At 36.8% G+C, this 21,513-nt stretch overlaps 1 protein-coding gene across 1 annotated transcript in view; it reads right to left on the bottom strand.

Moving 5' to 3' along the window:
* The window catches only part of LOC140243626 (uncharacterized), an 85,614-nt gene extending 84,360 nt beyond the window's left edge, over positions 1–1,254 (bottom strand). The window contains 1 exon segment of the mRNA XM_072323291.1: positions 1,233–1,254. Coding sequence (XP_072179392.1) covers positions 1,233–1,254 — 22 coding nt within the window.
* Between the last annotated feature and the right edge of the window lie 20,259 nt (positions 1,255–21,513).

The following is a 21,513-nucleotide window of genomic DNA, read 5'->3' as shown; positions in this document are numbered from 1 at the left end:
AAGTGGCAATAAGGCCAAACTGTCATGGCTTTTAGACGAACAGGCTGCAGAAGAAATGGGATTAGACCATTATGGGATGAGACTACATGGGAATAAGGTAAAATGGGATTAGATCAAGCAGCAGTTTTCCTGATGTCTCAACACAAATTGCGCCCATCTTTTGCTCATACCCTTCGAGTTCCCCGCACCCATCATTCATGGGGCAACATGGATCAATCGCCATGCCATCAGGGAATTCTCTTCATGAATTAATAGTTGAGGTTCGTTTCTTTGTTTGTTGCACTGTGTTGTGACGGTTGTTATGATTGCGTTTAATGTTTAACGGTTATGTCAACGGGGAATTTCATGTTAATAAATAAATGATTAATGTTTGTTTGTTTGTTGTATTGTACTGTAATGTTGCAATTATAATGTGTTATATTTTGATTAAAATAATTATTATAATAATTATGTTAATTTAGATATATAGAGAAGATATAATATATCTTCTCTATATATCTAAATTAACATAATTAGATTTAATTATACTATGAAGATTGAACTTTTGGTGATAATTATTATGGTTATGGAATTGATTTAAACCATTAAATTAAATGACATATACGTAAGATGTATTATGAATATAACGGTTACTATTTCTATTTTCTGAAACAATCATTGCAAAATATTTTTGTTTAATGTTATTTGTAATTCGTCACGCATATGTTGTTCTTTGAACAATAGATTGCTGTCTGTGTGTATCTCCTGCATGAACGCTGGTGGAAGGCACATTTCCACATTCACATTGTGGAAAACAAGACATTCAGTTCAATTCAAGTCAATTCAATTCAATTCAATTCAGTTCAATTCAGTGCAATTCAATTCAATTCAATTCAATTCAATTCAGTGCAATGCAATGCAATTCAATTCAATTCAATTCAATTCAATTCAGTTCAATTCAGTGCAATGCAATGCAATTCAATTTAATTCAATTCAATTCAATTCAATTCAATTCAATTCAATTCAATTCAATTCAATTCAATTCAATTCAATTCAATTAAACTCAAACAGAGCTTTCACCCAGTCTGGCTCTTCTGTCTGGAACTCATTGCCTTTGAAATTTAGAATGAAGACCTCATTCCCTAAGTTCAAGAAAGAACTCAAAACTTTTTTTTTTGTTCCAGTAACTGTATGTGTTTTTTTTTTTTTTTTGGTCTTTTCCTGAATGAAGCAATGTGAGAGGAGGCCTTTACCTTGCTGTAACAGGAGTGCCATTGTGTAACAGACATGGCGCATTCAAAGACTACATTATCTTTATTACTGTATAGTTCGCAGGACATGTTACTCAGGTCATATTTTTGTTTGCCGGTGCCGTAAGTTGATTTCGGGAAGATAAATTGCCAAGTATCCTGTGTCTATTGTATAGTGGACCATAAATATTTTTTTCTCTCTCTCTTTTAGTGATGCCCATCATTACATTTTGAGAGAAAGAAGTTTGTGTAATTGCTTTAAAAATGTGATACTCCATCGACTAAACAAGTAATCAGGTATGCTGTGTACATTTGGATGGATCGGTGTAAAAGCCCATGATGTATTTTGCAACTATAATTATACACTTACGTTTGTGCATTAGATTGGATTTGTTGCTTAAATTTATGACCAATGCATTGCCATGTTAGATACTTTTGTGGAATAATACATTTAACATGCCAGGGCATGTTGTCAAAATTTCACACTAATGTCAGTAGCATTTTACTTTTCATAGTAAATTATCCTGTAAGTTCTTTGTATTTTGATCATTACGTGTACGTTGGTGCAATGTACATACACATTGCTAGTGAGCTGTTAGGGCAACACACTCGCTTCAACTATTTCACCAAAAAATGTCATTGTTTAGCTCAGTGAAAACAGATGTTGACATCAAGATTAGTTTACTTGTGAGTTGCCTCTACGCAAGCCCAAAAACTACAATGCAGCACAAGTGCAGTACATAAATCTTGCCTCGTAGTAATCACGACAGTTCACACACGCAGTGGCGAATCTGGGGCGCGCGCCCCTAAATTTTTCGATAAAGCAAAAGAAATAGAAATGAAAAAATAAAGGGGGCGTGCTCCCCTTTAATTTTGCAACCCCCCCCCCCCCCCTCCCCCGATCCGCCCCTGTACAACATGTAGTCTAGCTTCTGGACTCTTTTACTCGTAGCGGTGATTCAGTGTACGCGACAAGCCGTAAAAGGGCGTGACACCCGAAGTTTGGAGAACAGACTGCGATACGCGAGATGATTGGGCGTGCAGTCTCACGATTATTGCATCAGAAAATTTGCGCCCTCTGTTGGTTTATCGCACCAAAGAAAAAAGGAAAAAGCCCATTGGATGAGACTGTTGCACATAGTAGTGAAAATTGTATTTGTGTAATCAATGTAATGATATCAATCATCTGAACATAAGCAGATAATGTTTTGAAATAGGTATGGAAATCTTGATGTACTTTTTTGACTGGTCACCATCAACACGAGGGCGCTCATTAGTCTCTATCCTAACAACAGAAAAAGGGAGTATCTTACATCCCTCAAATTTGATCTTACTCGACGTAATTTCGCTCGGTACAAATATTAAAACAGAATATTCATTAAAAAACCTAATTAACTAAAATCCTATAATAAATGGTCTGTCATTCAGACTGCAACGTTTGTGTCAGGTAAGTGCGATGACACAATGTTATCACTTTTTGTAAGTGCTTAATGGATAACACATAAGTGATTGTAGGATCATGAATATGAAATTGAAGAGTGGAGTGCGTTGAGCTTGTAAATAGGTTACAGCCTGTCAAAAGCTTTGTGTTTTTTATTTATGATAAACCCCTCTTTAAAATATATCAAAACTACAGTTGTATTTTCATCTAAAAAAGTCCAACCCATTCCGCAGGAAAAAAAAAATGATAATGCAGTCAATTGGCAGGTTGACGGTGCATTGTAAGACCTTAGCAGAAACTGTGTGTGTGTGTGTGTGTGTGTGTGTGTGTTCAGGTGGGAGAAGTTATCTACTGAGAACTCATAAGGAACTAAAGCAAAAATGATTCATGACATAAATGTGTGATCAATTTCCCTATGATTTCATAAACTTATTGTTGATTTTCTCAAGAGTACAAAAAACCCCAACAACAACAACACACACACGCACACACACACACACACACACACACACACACACACACACAAATATCGTCACTTCACTGGTGCTCCTTTATCGGAGATATAGGAAACACGCACGTACGTAATTATTCCTAAACCCGGAGTGGGATGGGTGCGAGCACGTGGAAAGTGATCATACCCATTGAAATAACCCCCCCCATGTTTAATGAATTATGCTTCTTTTTTTTTATTATTCTACTTCAGAAATCCGAAGCCAAGACAATCAGGTACATAGATATTTTAGATTATTTTCACACCTGACCGCGGAATTCTGACTATGAACTTTGTTCATTGTCTTATCGAATCTCATGGTTACCATGGTTACGTAGTGGTACCACTCAGGTCCACGCGTTTGGTGATTGTTCTTTACAGCCACATTTGCCCAGTCATAAACAAGTTCAAATGGCTTGCCAAAATTCCGTGAAAAAGACTATTGTTTTTCTTTTATCATATTTGCACATAACCTGTTATGTCCAGATCAAAGTCTAAGACAGGACAATCCCTTGGAACAGGCCTAAATGCATCTAGAAGCAATAAATGCTGAACTCAGATATGATATATTCTAAAGCATTAGCACGAGATTTATATGCCCAATGAAAAATATATAGTCTGTAAACGGTATCAATCATCAATATTGAAAGTAAACGAATGTGTTTGTCAAGCCTTTATCACGATGGGAAAACCCCTTGTTACGAAAGACTGTGGGTTGAGTAAATGATTGTTGCTGAAGCCATCTTCCAATCTTCGCCCAAATGAGTTTGGGGCCTATAAAGCATTGTAAAGTAATTACTTGGGGTAACTTGGGGTTCATTTTGTGCCCCTTTTTTTTTTTAAACAAGAAATACGATTTGTTAGAACCGATAAAGAACTAAGATATTAAGATTTAAAAAATGATTATATGCAACAAAAAGTAAATGATACTTATTCTCCGAGGCTGTCATCAAAATCTAGCTTCTGCTTTAAAACGTCAGCCTCCTGTATTTTGTTCGTTATTATGTGATTGACTAATAAAACATTATAGATGTTTTTATGTATTACTACAAAAAATATATAAATTAGTATATTATACATTATTATTCATAATTATGTTCTTCCTTTGTCAAATGTTTGATTACATTTCGAAAATTGTTTGCTTTGTGAAAATGCAGAAATCAATCAAATCAAATCAAATCACATTAAGATATGTAAAGCTCGCACAAGTATTAATCCGATGGACGTCACATTGATCCTTGATTATAAGATGGGAACGAAAGTTTAGTTAAACTAAGCTAGAATTGAATTATACAAAATATAATCATGAACATCAAAACCTTTCGTAAAAAAAACCAAAACAAAACAAAACAAAAAACAAAGAAGTTCTTGGTAAGCGAAGAGCCGAATTTTATTCTTTTTCTGTATCTAACATCAATATTGAAAGAAAACAAAAATGCTTGACCAGCCTCGGATGGGAAAATCCCTTCAGCATTGAATATATACCCAATGAAAATCTGTAAACGCCATCAGTCACACAATATTGAAAGTAAACGAATGTGTTTGTTAAGCTTTTGTCATAATGGAAAATCACTCGTTTAGAAAAAAAAAAATGGGTGGAGATTGAAGTGTGCTTCAAGCAAATACAGGCACGCAGTGACATGTCCTTGCACAATATTCTTATCATTACTCAACTAAATACCCAAGTACATTACAAACAGAAATTGACACGTGACGGTGAATAACCAAAATTGAAGACCTGAATATAAGAACGACCCAAGTCCAATTTTTAGCCAAATTCAGTTTGACATGGGAAATTGTTTATGCATGGACTCATCTTGTGTATAACTGATAAATCCTAATTACCCCCCGGAAGTGCCTGAAATAAATGAGTTAAATCTTATATAAATGTAAAAATGAAGGACTTGGGTCATTCTTTACTTTCATATCATATCGCCCTCTCTCGTCCTTCTCTCATCTGTATAGCAGAATGTCATGTATATGAATCATGGAATGACCCAAGTCCATTTGATTCAAAGAACGACCCAAGTCCATCACACAAAATGGCCTCTCCACAAGTAATGTAAATGTAAATTGTTATAATGATATATGTTCTAATTTGTATATACAATGTTGCCTTCCCATCACAGTTAAATAGAATAATTATTGGACAAATAAAAAAGATATGAAGTTTTTTAAAGTTTACTCGAAATGGACTTCCATGGACTTGGGTCGTTCTTATATTCAGATACTCAATTTCAAAAGAATTTAAACCACCCTGAAAGTAGCGTTGACGAGCGATTCCCATATGTTTATGACGAGAGAAATGAAAATAAGAAAAGTAACAATGATATTAAATGAAAGAAAGATATTATTCAGAGGGGTGAAGGTTCAGGTGCGTGTTTCTAACTCTAACAATGATAATGTTAACATGGATATCACGATGACGGGGTTATGATAATCATGATAATTTACTCTTATTCAGGGCCCTATGAAAAAGTCGTCAATTGAAACATGGAGAATTTAGGTTTTGTTTTGAGATGACATGTGAATGATCATCAGTATTTTCTTTTCGCCGAGGTCAGTAACAAGTCTTTGTTTATGTGTGAAGGGGGCCTATAAAGCAATGATTATTCTATAGAACCTAGAACTCATAGCTTTCAAATTAATACTTCTACCGCTGTTACTTTTAGAAGTATTTTGTCGAAATACAAATACTCATCTAAAAGTTGTCATTTTCCCTCAGCTAATAAAAGAAATGAGTTTTGTTTCACCTAAATGAATCCATTTCTTGGTACCACAAGATGCCAATTTTCTTTGAATTCTACCAAAAGTCTGCACCAGGTCGTTGAATTTTAGTTATAAAAGTATAAAAATTCCCTCATATGATAATTTTCAAATGCCCCCCACCCCCCCCCCCCAAAAAAAAAAGAAAGGTGTACACTAGATTGCTGATTTAGTTCTAGAAATGCCAAAGCTCCCTTCTGTCCAAGAGGGAGAATCCTCTCACACACCTTTCCCCTTCTGTCCTTCTCCGCGGACCTCGTATCGCACAGTGAAGACGCCGTGCCTAATGTAGTCTAGCGGGCGACGTATTTTTAGCCTAAATCAGTGATTGGCAGTCAATAGAGGGCGCGACGATGTGGAAGTCAAGTTGACTAAAAATACGTCTAGTAAGAAACCTCCGAATAGAGGCGTGGAACCGGGTGTGGCATGACAGTTGTCAGTCGTCAACTCTCGAAGTTTTATTGGCTGAGCATCGGATGTCAATCAAAACACGTCGCAGAGCCCGAAGAAATGCTAGTCTACTCTCCTAGGTATACTACAGATAATCTTTCAATAAAAATACAGTTTGCCTGTCTCTTTCAGCTTACTACAGTATTTTTTCACCTCTTCTCCATTCTTTTTAAGGTGTATTACATTTTACCTTACTTCAAATAGAAAAGAATGATGGTAATCAGTGCAACTGACTTCAGTTGTAAATCTATGAGGGTTTTGCACGTGGAAACTACGCCCAAATTACTGCCGAATGCAAACCTTCAATTATTGCAGTAAAGTCTACTTGATATATACTTTAATTGTACGTTTCGGAAATGTATCTGATATCATTACTCCCCTCTATCATTTTTAACCTTGAGTTACCATATATTTTTGCATCAAACTTTGTAAGATATTTGTTTAACATCAATAAAGCTGCCGTCAAGACATCAATCTCTATATCGGAGCACCGTAGACTTTAAACAGGCATTTTCTGTCGTGTTCACGCGTGATCATACTGTCACGGAAGAACACGTCCGCGGTACATGGGCGTCCAAGGGGAAAACAAAGAGGAGCTGCGACACAAAAAGATTCCTGCAAAGCCAAAGGCACAGGTGAACTATGGTGCATCCTTTGCAATCATAAAATTACGAGATGCCATCTACGTGGTGCTGGCAACAAGTAATGATAAACCGATTCAATCTGAATCACATTTTATTACAATGCATATGAGGACATCTTTGTTGCCATTCTGTATGCATATTATGTATTGCTAAATTGAGTATCATCAACAAGCTAACAACTGTGGTAAAATACACATACAAACACGCACGCACACACACACATACACACACACACACACACACACACACGCACAAGACGTATTACACAACTGAGGCACAACACGCAAGATTTGTGTCCATGTCCAAATCGCTAAAAGTGACACGTATGGCTCTGCTAATAGTCAGGTCGCTCAACGTCAAATTTTGAGATTACCGTTACACGGCGGATAAAAGCACCAAATTTGGAGAGATGACCCCTCAGGCCCTACTCATTGACATTTGAGTAGGAGCCCTCTGCAAAATTTTTATTTTCATGGTATAAATGCTGAATTTCATTTTGCAGAAAATTTCGCGGAAATGAAACTTTCGCAAATTTCGCGAGGAGCTGATATCGCAAAATCAAAATGCGCGCGATTCTAAACAATGCATTTGATGCCAGTGGCAATTTGCGGAAGTTTCATGCTGCGAAAAAGACCGTCTGCTCCAAGTCACGAACATTTCATGTCGGGAAAATAACACCGTATTTATGTATCTGAGAGAGTAAAGTAACGAAAACGAGGTTCACATTTGTGGTACTTTTTTCATTTTTCATGAAGCTGGAAAACATGAACCCAATCTTGAATTCCATGATCAACAAAGCATTTGAAACATAGAGGTGGTTGAATTAATTACCGATTTATGAAGAAAATAATGCTATCGAGGTGTCACAGTGTAATGTACATATGCCAGTTCAGAGTTATGTACATAAAGCATAGACCCGATATTAAAGGGGCTGCAGATCGTTTTCTAATGTGTTTTTTTTTTTTTCTTTTGGGGGGAGGGAGGGAAGGAGGGGGCTGCGAACCGTTGGCGGGAGTGTTCAAGGGTCAGTGATCTCCCCCTCCCCTTACCATTAGAAAACGTTCTAAGCCCCTTTTATAAAGTAACTAAACTGGGAATAGCAGGGACCTACGCCACAATGTGACAACTCAACAGCATTTTCTCTTCATAAATCGGTAATTAATTCACCAACCTCCATGTTTCAAATGCTTTGTTGATCATGGAATTCAAGATAGGGTTGATGTTTTCCAGTTCCATGAAAATGAAAAAAGTACCACAAATGTGAACCTCGTATTCGTTACTTTACTCTCTCAGATACATAAAAACGGTGTTATTTTCCTGACATGAAATGTTCGTGACTTGGAGCCGACGACCTTTTTTCGCAGCATGAAACTTCCGCAAATTGCCACTGGCATCAAATGCATTGTTTAGAATCGCGCGCATTTTGATTTTGCGATATTAGCTCCTCTCGAAATTTACGAAAGTTTCATTCCCGCGAAATTTTCTGCAAAATGAAATTCAGCATTTATACCATGAAAATAAAAATTTTGCAGAGGGCTCCTACTCAAATATCAATGAGTAGGTCCTGAGGGGTTATCTCTCCAAATTTGGTGGTTTTATCGGCCGTGTAACGGTAATTTCACTTAGCGACCTGACTATAAAGAGTCTTGTTCGATTTTCGCCTGGAAGATCTCGTTTAGAGGTAAGGCGTGGTTGTTAAAATAACATTCACATGATTCGACCTGTCAGAAATAAATTATACTCGTATTTTCTGACAAGATTTCAGAAATGATTATGTTCCTTCGTGTCATTCCTGGGATGCATCAATTCAAGGATCGTTAATCTGATAATAAAATCAGGTTCGTTATTCAGAAAATGAAATATTCTTCTTTTAGTTACAAAATACGTTGATGTGACACCAATAATAAAAGGTTGAATATTATGCATTAAAAATTGAACGAAAACACGCACACGTATTCATGCCTACACACGTGCACACACACGCATTGACACACACAAAGACAAGTATAATGACAAACATACACAAACTAAAAAGGTCAAAAATAAAGCACTCGTGTATGTGCTGATAATCCCCTTTGAAATACGGCCCAAATCATAGATCAGCCCCTTCCCACTCTCATAACTCAAATGCATCAGACATGCAGCTGTAAACCAAGGATGACAGAAAAAGGCAGCAACGGTGACGAAATTAAATCAGCCCACAATGTGCTTATCTAATGCCTCAACTTATTTTCCACTTTGCTTAGAGTAGCAAGCTTCTGAATGCGCTTTATCAAGACGTTTTGTCCAAGACACACTTGCTTTGGATTGCAGGGGTCAAATACCTCAAATAAGGGGTGACGAAAGAAGACGGCCACGGTATCGAAATCGATTCAGCCACAATATTCTTAAATAATCCATCAACTCGTAATTCAACATTGCTGAGAGTTGCATGCTTCTCAACGAGCCAAATCAAGACATCTTATCCAAGAGACGTGCCCTTTGGATTAGAGGCTCAAATACTTGATGACGTTGTAAATACAGGATGACGAAATAAGGCAGCAGGGTGACAAAATCGATTCAGCCAAAAATATGCTTAGCGAAGGCATGAAATCATTCTGCCGCTTTGATTAGAATTGCATGCTTCTCAATGTGCTATATCAATAATTTCTCTCCAAGTGGCATGAGCTTTGAATTAGAGGGCTGAAATGCATCAGACCAATGTACAGAAAGGGTGACGAAAAAAGGCAGCAACGGTGACAAAATCGAATCAACTTACAATGTGCTATGGTAAAACAATATCATACCACTTTGCTATGGGTTACATGCCTCTCAATGTACTATATCAACAAGTTTCTTTTTTTTTCCAGGACACATGTGATTTGGATTAGAGGGCTAATATACATGATGAGATGTAAATAAAGGGCGAATAAAAGAAGAAAGGAGAACGCTGATGAAATCGATTCAGGCAACAAAACGCTTGAATAATACATCAAATCGTTTGACTACTATGATCGGAGTTGCATGCTTCTCAGTGTGCTTTATAGTGCATCAAGAAGTTCCCCCCTGTGACGTGTGCTTTGCATTCTAGGGCTCAAATACATGAAACTAATTGTACATGAAGGGTGGTGAAATAAGGCAGCAACGGTGTCTAAATCGATTCAGTCCACGATATGATTAGCTAATACGTCGAATTGTTCATTTTGTTCAGAGTTGCATGTATCCCAATGGGCTTTTGCTATGGGGACTCAAATACATAAGAAAGTTGTACATAAAGGATGAAGATAAATGCAGCAACTGTGAGGAAATTTTACTAATCCTAAATGTGGTTAGGCAATATATCAACTCGTCATACCACTTTGCTGAGAGTTGCATGGTTCTCATTGTGCTACAGCAAGACGTTTTCTCCATGGGGCATATTGTGCTTTAGATTAAAGGGCTCACTTGTATCAGGGAGATGTAAATAAAGAGTGACGAAAACAGACAGCAACGGTGACGAAATCGATTTGGACTGAAATTTATTCAAGTACTACTCCACTCTTTATACCTTTCTACAGAGAGCCGAATGGTTCGCATTGCGCTTTATCAAGGCGTTTTTATCAAAGAAGCGTGTACTTTGGATTTGAGGGCTGCATGCTTCTCAATGTGCTTTATCAAGAAATTTATAAAAGAGACATGTGTTTATATTAGAGGGGTCGAAAATACATGATGAGGTTGTAAATAAAGGGTGACGAAAAAGGCAATCAGGGTGACGGAAGCAAACAATGTGTCTAAATGATGCTTCAAATTATTATATCAAATTAGTTAGTGTTCCATGCTTCTCAATGTGTTACATCAAGACATTTTCTCCCAGAGACATGCTCTTTGCATTCGAGGTCTTAAATACATGATGCCGTCTTACTCGAAGGATGACGAAAAAGGCGACAGCGGTGACGAAATCGATTTAGTCCAGGATATGATTAGCTAATACATCAAATTGTTATACAAGTTTTACAGTCGTATATCACAATGTACCTTATCAGTATTTTTTTCAAGTGGCATGAGCTTTGGATTAGACAACTAAAATGCATCAGAAAGTTGTTCGTAAAGGTTGACGAAAAATTCACCAGCTATGACGAAATCAAATCAGATCAAAATGTGGTTACGTGATATATCAACTCGTCACGCCACTTTTTTGGGAGTTGCATGGTTCTGAGTTTGCTAAATCAATACGTTTTATCCAAGAGACGTATGCTTTAGATTAGAGGGCTTAAATGCATCAGACAGTTGTAAATAAATAGTGACAAACACAGGCAGCAACAGTGACGAAATCGAATCAGCCAACATGTTGCTTAAGCAATAAATCAATTCGTCATATCACTTTACTGAGATATGCATGCTTTTCGATGTGCTTTGTCAAGGTGTTATATCCAAGAGATGTGTCCTTTAGATTAGAGGGCTCAAATGCATCAGTCATTTGAAGATAAAGGGTGACGAAAACAGGCAACAGTGGTGACGGAATCGAATCAGCCCACATTTTGCTCAAGTAATAAATCAACTCGTCATATCACTTTACTAAGAGCTGTGTGCTTCTTATTGCGCTTTATAAAGACATTTTATGCAAGACATGTGGGCTTGGATTAGAGGGCTCAAACGCATCAGATAGTTGTAAATGACGGGTGACGAAAACAGGCAGCAGCGGTGACGGAATCGAATCAGCCAACAATATTCTTTATTACTAGTACATCAACTCGTTATATTGCTTAACTGAGACTTGTTTACTTCTCAACGTGCTACGTATATCATGACGTTATATCAAAGAGAAAAGTGTTTTGGAATAGTATATGGCTCAAATACATCAAGAGTTGACAAACAGGGGAAAACCCCACAACGAAGAGCTGTACGGTTCATATGCAGTTACTACATTATCCGCGATCCAGACTGTACCACGTGCATGAGGGAGAAACTAAACTTGCCAACTCTTACCTTGGGATGCCAAGTCCGGAGATTAAAATCACTCTTCAAAGCGGTAGAGGGGTTGGTCCCAGCCCTACATTCTAGAATTGTTTTCACTAAAGTAAGACCCAAGCGAAATATTACAGCAAAGAAATATAAAGAATGTAACGTAACAAAAAAAAAATGTCGAAAATTACGTTACAAATCAAACTAATTACACACTAACGCACTGTAACACATCAGTATACACTGGTATACCGACCGAGTTTCCCTCTTTTTTGTGAAACCGATCCTGGTTTGGAATTAACTTCCAGCTGAAGTCGTTAACAGTATATTAAGGAGGTTTTCAAAGCAAAGATTGAGCAAAGTCTTCTTCACTTTGACTACCAACGCTCTCAATGTGCCCTCTCTCACCCGGTGCCTTATACCGCAAGGTCCTGCACCGTACTACATCCAGAACCAGGAAGGATGACCAAAAAAAAAAAAAAAAACGGCAGTAACGGTGACGAAATTTAATCAAGCCCCGATGTGTTTAGGTAATGCGTCAACTCGTAATACCACTTTGCTGAGAGTTGCAGGCTTCCAAATGCTCTACATCAATATGTTTTCTCCCAGAGACAAGTGTTATAGATTATAGGCTCAAATAAATGATGGCAAAGTGAATAAAGGGTGACGAAAAAGGGCAACAGCGGTGACGAAATGGATTAAACCAACAATATGCTAAAATATTACATCAAATCGTTACACCAATTTGTTTAGACGTACAGGCTTCTCAATGAACTATTTCAAAATGTTTTTGTCGCAGAGATATATGCTTTGCATTCGAGTTCTTCAAGGACAAGTTCACCTGACTAGACACGTGGATTGAGTGAATGCATATTGTTGGCTGAATTGTTTTTGTCATGTTGACTCTCTCATTTTCGTCACCCTATATGTACAACATGTACAACTGTCTCATGTACTTAAAGGACAAGTTCACCTTCATAGACATGAGGGTTAAGTGAATGCAACAATATTTAGTAGAACACATCAGTGAAAGTTTGAGGAAAACTTGACAATCCGTTTAAAAGTTATGAATTTGTAAATTATCTGCACAATCACTGCTTCATGAGAAGACTATGATGTCATATGCATAGAACCATATGAGGAAAATGATAAGAGGAAAACTTCGCTTTTTGAATAAAGTGCATATTTCCTGGACTTGTTACTGACCTACGTTATATTTAAAGAAACATTACCCCCTCGCCTTCTGAAATAGAGAAGTCGATTGTTCTTTTTTATGCGAGAAAAGTGGAAACATGTTTGATTTGCTTTATAAAATGTACTTTTTTATATTGTTGTACACATGTGACATCACAAGCCAAAGTAGTCTTGTCATCTAGCCATGACTAAGCAGAAACTTCAAAAATGTATAACCTTTGAACGGATTGTCCGATTTCCATTAAATTATCACTAATGTGTTCTGCTGATATTGCTGCATTCACTTAACCCACATGTCTATGAAGGTGAACTTGTCCTTTAAATACATGAGACAGTTGTATATATAGGGTGACGAAAATGAGAGGCAACAGTGACAAGATCGATTCAACCAACAATATGCTTAAATAATGCATTAAATCGCTATGTATATTAAAAAGTTTTCTCAAAATTACAAATGCTTTGGATTTGGAGGACACGCATGATACGCATCAACCAGGCAATTATAGACCTGTCTCCCTGACATCCGTGATGTGTTAAAAACATGAGCAGATGATATGTAAGCCTTCTTGCAACATTTGGAGAATCACAACATCCCGTCGCCCTTTAATCACCGTTTTAGACTACTGATTGAACAATTGCCCAGCTCCTCAGAACAATGTATGATCTTTTTCTTGCCCATGACAAGAAGGTCCAGACTGACACCATCTTTTTGTATGTCTCCAAAGCTTTCGATACGTTACCGAACGGTTCTCAGGCGGTTACTATTTTTGTTCTGAATAAACGACCTACCAAATACTCTCAAGTCGCGACTCATAGATGACTGCCAATTAAAAAAATAATAATAAGTCAAGTCTTAGCGTGATTATATCAAGTTGCAAGATTTATTTCAACTGAAAAAAAAATGGGCATCCGACAGGGGAATGAGGCTCAATGGTGACAAATGCCAAGTATGAGTACTGACGACAAATCCTCATACTTGCCCCAGGCCACCATAAACAAAATTATCACTGAATGCAACGTACATAATTATGACCAAGAATGGATTTCTCAGGAGGTATCACTTTTCATGTGCTGATATATTGAAGTATACAAGAACACTTTATTACACTTGTCTGGGAAGAAGTGAAACTGAGCTTTCATAAAGAGAGAACATTGAACTTGATGATCTCACGTCTGAAGATGGCTCAGATGTTTGGCCTATGAACGAGTATGCTGATGCACAAGAAGGGAATAGTGAGAGTGATAATGATTAGATACGGGAGTAGATCAAGTTCAAAATACTTTACTGAATTAAAGGCATTATCTACCATGTCCAGATGAAACAAAAGTCCATCTTAAGTGCTTCAAAATATTTCTAAAATTTGGATTAGGGATAGAAACGACAAATGTAAAAATTAAGTACTATGTATTGTTGATTTACAAATTGGGTACAATAGTTATAATAAAACATGTAGCTAGACTAAACCATATTAAGTTTTAGTTTATTGAGTAAGGCTTTATTGGTGGGGGCTTTTTTATACAACTGACCTACACAAATGCATCAAAATTGACATGATAATTCGAACATTTTTAAATCACTACTCCCAATGGTAAACAATGCCTTTAATGATCTGCATTGCCTCGTTACATGTTTTTTACTGCTACTAATAAATAGTACCCATCTCTTTGTGTTGGATAGGCCTACACAGCATTTCGATAACATTTTTTTTTTATAGTTTCTAGGATTCCTTTTAAATGATCTGCTCTTATCGTCAGGGTTCGCTCGCATCTTAATAAAAACCGTGTTTAATTGGTCTTCTTGTTTTTGAAGGGAATATAAGCAACATTATTATGAATTATGATCAGTGCACTTCAATACACAAGCCCTGCACTGGAGCAAACTGCAACCCACTGGTAGAATTGAAGAGTTTGTTCGCAAAAACCGATAAGTTCATTTTTGAAGATTTTGAAGTACGGTCTCTGTCATAACATTGCATAAAGTACAAAATAATGCCTTTTAAATGATTATATTGGTCACTACATTATAAAAGTACATTTTTGAAGTTATGGTCAAAAGAAGCAAATATTTTCCTATCATTCTCTTTATTTTTCTTGACCTTTAATTGCAACTATCTCCATTTGGCAAATATGGACTTATCGGTTTTTGCAAACAAACTCTTCAATTGTAACTAACTAATCACATTGTTATGTGTACTATGACTGAACTACAAACCGAATTTGGTTCAGGTGAGTGAACATCATATGACACATAGTGTATTACACAATATAGGCCTGTTTGCAAATGTAGACCTATTGGAATAAATTTCCAGTTTAGAAAATAATGGGCAAAAATAGCAAGATTGAACAACATTATTGCTTTTCTCAAAGCCAACATAACTTTAATCCCCTTTGCTTTCTAATATAAATGCTATCTCGACTATATCATGGCCATTTGAGATAAAATATGTGTTATATGGATGATTAAACTGTATTCATATTATTATTATACTGACCCATTCGTCTTGCACATTATGGTGGAAAAGCACAGGCAACCTTATTTTCTCAAAAGAAGGGCAATACAGAAAGCGTTTCAGCGCCTCTGTCACAAATTTCCATCATTTATCCATAAACTACAAATATATGAAGAGTTTGTTTGCAAAAACCGATAAGTCCATTTTTGAAGATTTTGAAGTACGGCCTCTGTCATTAAGTACAAAATAATACCTTTTAAATGATATATTGGTCACTACATATAAAGGTATATTAATTTTTTGAAGTTATGATCAAAAGAAGCAAAAATTTTCTTATTATTCTCTTTATTTTTCTTGACCTTTAATCGCAAATATCTCCATTTGGCAAATATGGACTTATCGGTTTTTGCAAACAAACTCTTCATATTTAGCTCCCAAATTGATATATTATAATAATCATCATAGATTTAAGTCATTTTCACCATGATCATAATTATAAATCGTCCATGCTATATCTCCATAGTTATTAAACGACACTTGGCGCTTTATGATAGCATGTTTTACAGTAGTCGTTGAGATAAGTAATTTGTCGGTCTATTTACACACATATAGAATGCAAGGTTTCACTTCATATCTATTACTCGATAAATTATTACTCTATTTAGGCACTTCCATCATGACTGGTGATGTATGTGCCGCTGGACAGAATCTACAGCTTTATAGAAGATCGCATTTCCATGTTTCGCTATTCGAACAGAGTCACTTTATTTGTCAGCTGAATTGGACATTGTGAAAATAAGTGTCTTTTTTCAGGCAAACGTATATCAAAGCAATGAAAATTCTGGCTTTGGTGCGCTGACCACTAACGCAAGTTATTTATACAGATATTTGGTTAAATAGATGCAGAAAATCATGGTGGATAAAGCTTGATAAGAAAACTATAATAGTGTGCTGATAAAAGAGAAAACAGGGTCTTTCACGAAGCGTAAAAGCGGTATCGTGTTTAACATCTTCTACGGAGTGAGAATGGTGAATCTCCACATGCAAGCGAAGCTTCTATCTGAAATCGTTCGTCACTGCATCCAGAGCAACAATTTTGTAAATTCCAGATGTCGTTATGGCTCACTCGAGGTGCATCCATATTCAAAGAGTATGCTTTACCCATTCACGCCTATACTTCCTTGTCATATTTCACACTTTCGAGAAAAACATAAAAAATACTGCTGGTGCTCGCGCATTTCCAAACATTTGCCTAATGTCTATATTTTGTGATGCCACGTTGACCTACTGTACACCTGGAAATATAACTTTAACTTTTCAACCAATGTATAACGTCCCTCGAAACACTTTCTAAGATATGAAAACCAGGAAAATGAGGTATAGGAATAACCATGAGCTACCAACTATATAAGCATGTATACATTCGTGGATGTTTGATTTGACAACCGGGAAATTGGATAAAAAAGGTCGTGGTTTTTTTTTTCTCCTTTGCGTGTGTGTGTATGCATCAGCCACATTGGTTAGCTTAATTTTCTGCATTGGCATGCATTCGGAATGGTCAGAAAGATGTCCTAATTTGAATTTGTAAAGAAATGTGAATAAGATTGAATCGGTTCCTCCTTACTTGTTGCCAGCACCACGTAGAAGGCATCTCGTAATTTTATGATTGCAAAGGATGCACCATGGTTCACCTGTGCCTTTGGCTTTGCAGGAATCTTTTTGTGTCACAGCTCCTCTTTGTTTTCCCCTTGGACGCCCATGTACCGCGGACGAGTTCTTCCGTGACAGTGTGATCACGCGTGAACACGACAGAAAATGCCTGTTTAAAGTCTACGGTGCTCCGATATAGAGATTGATGTCTTGACGGCAGCTTTATTGATGTTAAGCAAATATCTTACAAAGTTTGATACAAAAATATATGGTAACTCAAGGTTAAAAATGATAGAGGGGAGTAATGATATCAGATATATTTCCGAAACGTACAATTAAAGTATATATCAAGTAGACTTTACTGCAATAATTGAAGGTTTGCATTCGGCAGTAATTTGGGCGTAGTTTCCACGTGCAAAACCTTCATAGATTTACAACTGAAGTCAGTTGCACTGATTACCATCATTCTTTTCTATTTGAAGTAAGGTAAAATGTAATACACCTTAAAAAGAATGGAGAAGAGGTGAAAAAATACTGTAGTAAGCTGAAAGAGACAGGCAAACTGTATTTTTATTGAAAGATTATCTGTAGTATACCTAGGAGAGTAGACTAGCATTTTTTCGGGCTCTGCGACGTGTTTTGATTGACATCCGATGCTCAGCCAATAAAACTTCGAGAGTTGACGACTGACAACTGTCATGCCACACCCGGTTCCACGCCTCTATTCGGAGGTTTCTTACTAGACGTATTTTTAGTCAACTTGACTTCCACATCGTCGCGCCCTCTATTGACTGCCAATCACTGATTTAGGCTAAAAATACGTCGCCCGCTAGACTATGCCTAATGTCGTAAAGGCACTGCACAGATGATCTCATTCACCATTTGTCTCTACGTCTAGCGGTCATGAGCAAGGGTCTGAGTCATGGCAAAGCTTTTCTCTGTCCATTCGGATTTGTCATCTGTCCATCTTTTTCTTTATTTTTTTTCCGTTTGCCTCTCTTCCTACCTGCACTATGGCTGCAAGGTATCTTTGCCAGTACGCCAGCTCTTGTCATGTGTTCTCACCACTACAGTTTTCTCTTCTTACCGTTGTCAGGAGATCTTGATATTTTCTGATTGGTTGGGGGATTATTTTACGCACTTCCTCATTTGTGACATGGTCCCTGTATGATATGACAAGCACGCTTTGTTGCAAATACTCAAGAGGATGCCAATAACTGCTCCTCTCCCATGTTCTGCCGGACGTTGTCTATTCCTTTCCAGTTGTCAATGATCGTATTTCTGTCTCGGCTTCTTCACACCAAACTTGATGGTCATCGTCATTCGACGATTCCTGACAAGTCAAGGCGTATATGGGTCTCCCTGAATCTTGTGGATATACAGTTCAGATCAGTATCCTTCCAATCAGAACATAATCTCGTGTCCTCCAACAGGCTCTTTGTTGCTTGTCCTTTATGATGCATCAAATCCCGCCTCTCTTTCTTTGGTATATAGATGCACAGTCAGTTTTGTTGAAAATTCAGCCATTTATTTAGCCATGACTGTTCTTGAATAGAGTTTTTCCTACCATAGCTACTGCAAAGCTAAGTTAGCTACAGCTTTCTGCAGACGCCGTGTTGCTCGACCAAGACTACAGCCCGGAGAAAGAGCGTTGCACAAGCTGTAACAGCAGGGAGCCTCAGTTGTAAAATTACTTGTATAGATAACGCTATACAATACCCTATATCGTCGCCACAAAGGAAGGCACGCTTCGACGAAACCGCCGAGCTCTCATTCCGCTACACCAGGTAGAAAAACCATGACAATAAAAGCTTCCCGACTTTCCAACAAATTTCACAAACAGTTTATAGCCAATAAAAACAACACACTATCAAACAGCACAATTTCTACGTCACACCAGCAAGCGCACGAACACGAACAGCCGTTTGAAGAATGTCGATACTACCCAACAAGAGTGTTGTTTGATTTTGGAAATCCAAATTGGGATGATATCTTTGGTAATTAAATTAAGTTTGAACAGAAGAGGAGATGGTGCTGATAAAAGTGTTAAGTTGAGAAAGATATTAGTGACGCTCAAAATGGATTTTTGATTATTATAAATATTGCAGAAAGGGACTATTTGTAAAAATTGAAAAAAAAAACAAGTACTATACTACAGGATTCAAGGTTAAAGCATAAAGATAAATTTATTTTGAATATAATTATTTTCAATATTATTTCTACAATCCTTTTGAGTCATTTGACAGGAGATAATGCAATGCTCCTAGATCCCACTCCTAGCTTGTGAACATTAAATTAAATTGGTCGATTATACTTTTAGAATGATGACTTTCCATGACAATCAACTTTCGAAAATTTGACCTACGATTAGGATTTAAAATCGCTGCATGAACCATTTTGTAAGGAAAACGTGTATGAATGATTACGGATTACTGTAAAGACGATATTTATTAACAACTATGACAGGCAGATGTGGACACTCTACAAATTATCCTACTACAGTCTGTAGTAATTATGTCTACTCTGGTCGGTGACCACTTGAAAAATGGTTCGATGGGAATTTTTCTATATTTATCGAACTGGTTAAGTGTGGAAGGAAATTATCACATTCATGTGAAAAAAACAACAACCACACCCACGCAAAATCGAGACACAACAATAAATTAGTTACAAACAAGTCATTCGCACAAATACAAAAGAAATGTGCAAAAATGAATGGAAATAACATGATACTTCAAGGCTGCAAGTTGCAGACATTTCCATCTCTGTATAATCAAAATATGTGGGTTCCAAAGTATACAGGTTGCCTACAAAATAAAGTAAGCACTTTTCACCGTAGTATTTCTCATAAATTGATTGGCTAATATCAAAGGGAAACTAATGTTAAAGGTAAACTAATTGGCTATCACCCTAGTAGGTCAATAGAAAGGGAAACTTTACGCATGAGTGAACACATTTGATTTTCTTCCAAGGCACATAAGTAAAAATCACAAAATATGGAAAAGTTGTTATTCAACAAATTAATAATGAAAGAAGGCAGATTCTACACAATAAGAAAATGCAAAGTAATAAAAAAAATCAACCTATGATCCTTATGTCTCTGCAACCGTTCAAAGATCAAGAATGAAAAAAAAATAATCGAGAGAAATTAAGAATCATCTGTCAATTCCACTATTCAAAAGACATAAGAAAAGAAGCAATGGTAACAAAGATGGTAGAAATTTGAAATGTTAAGAAAATTTGAAATAATATTTGGTTCTTGCATTTGTCTCATGAATTCTTACATTCCTAGATTATAAAAGGAAGTACAGTAATTCTGTCCATCTTATCACCTTTGCGGCATACTTATTTAAACTTTGAGTTGACAGAAAATTGATGTGTTTTCCTTCAGTTTCCCCACTGTTTTGTTTGAGAATATAAAGAGAAACAAGAGAACGAAATTTTATTTCAACTATCTCATTCGTGTCTCTCATTGCATTAAATTGACCTTGTGTTATCATTTTTACCTTGAAGGGCATGTGCATATTAAATCCATGATTAATTACTTTTACTTGTGCGCCATGGACGATAAAAATAAATGTTTTCACTCATGCGTAAAATTTTCTGTTGTAAAAACCTACCAGGTTGATAGCCAATTAAATTACCTTTAATATGGTATTTGACACAATGATTTTTATGAAAATCTCCTTGCGAAAAAAAAAATGAACTGGAAAAAGTGTTTACTTTTTTTTTTTCGCTGAGTGTATCTGTGTACATTTGTTTTCACTGAAGAAGCTCTAAAATGATATTGATATTATTGTCCATTCATACTGCAACATTGTTCGCGCCACTCCAAAAAGTCACATTAGGCGTTTTCACATCAGCCCGCTGTTTCGAAATAGCGCGCGCTATTTTCTGACTTGGGAAATTAAACCAATCACGAAATAGCGCGCTATTTGATAATGTGAACACAAATTAGCGCGTTAATTGTTCGCTCTGATCGAGAAAATTTCTCGAGTCCAACTCGGGAAATTTTTGAAAAAGTGGGATAGTAGCGCGCTATTTGATACTGTGAAAACGACTCGAGAAATTAGCGCGATGCATCCCATCATGCCTAGCGTGTGTGACCCGATCGATCGAGGCAAACTGCACACAAATCATGAGGAATTTTTGAGAAGGCACACGCATTACTGATGCTGTTTGCACATACTCAGCTGTTGAATTAGCTCCAAAAAAATGCGGGCTAATTTTCTTCGGGCTGATGTGAATAAGAAATTAATTAGTCCATGGGCCAGGCCAG

The sequence above is a fragment of the Diadema setosum genome, chromosome 20 (assembly GCF_964275005.1).
Source record: "Diadema setosum chromosome 20, eeDiaSeto1, whole genome shotgun sequence".
Lineage (NCBI taxonomy): Eukaryota > Metazoa > Echinodermata > Echinoidea > Diadematoida > Diadematidae > Diadema > Diadema setosum.
The sequence above is the reverse complement of the archived record's forward strand: the minus strand, read 5'-3'. Positions and strand labels throughout refer to the sequence as shown.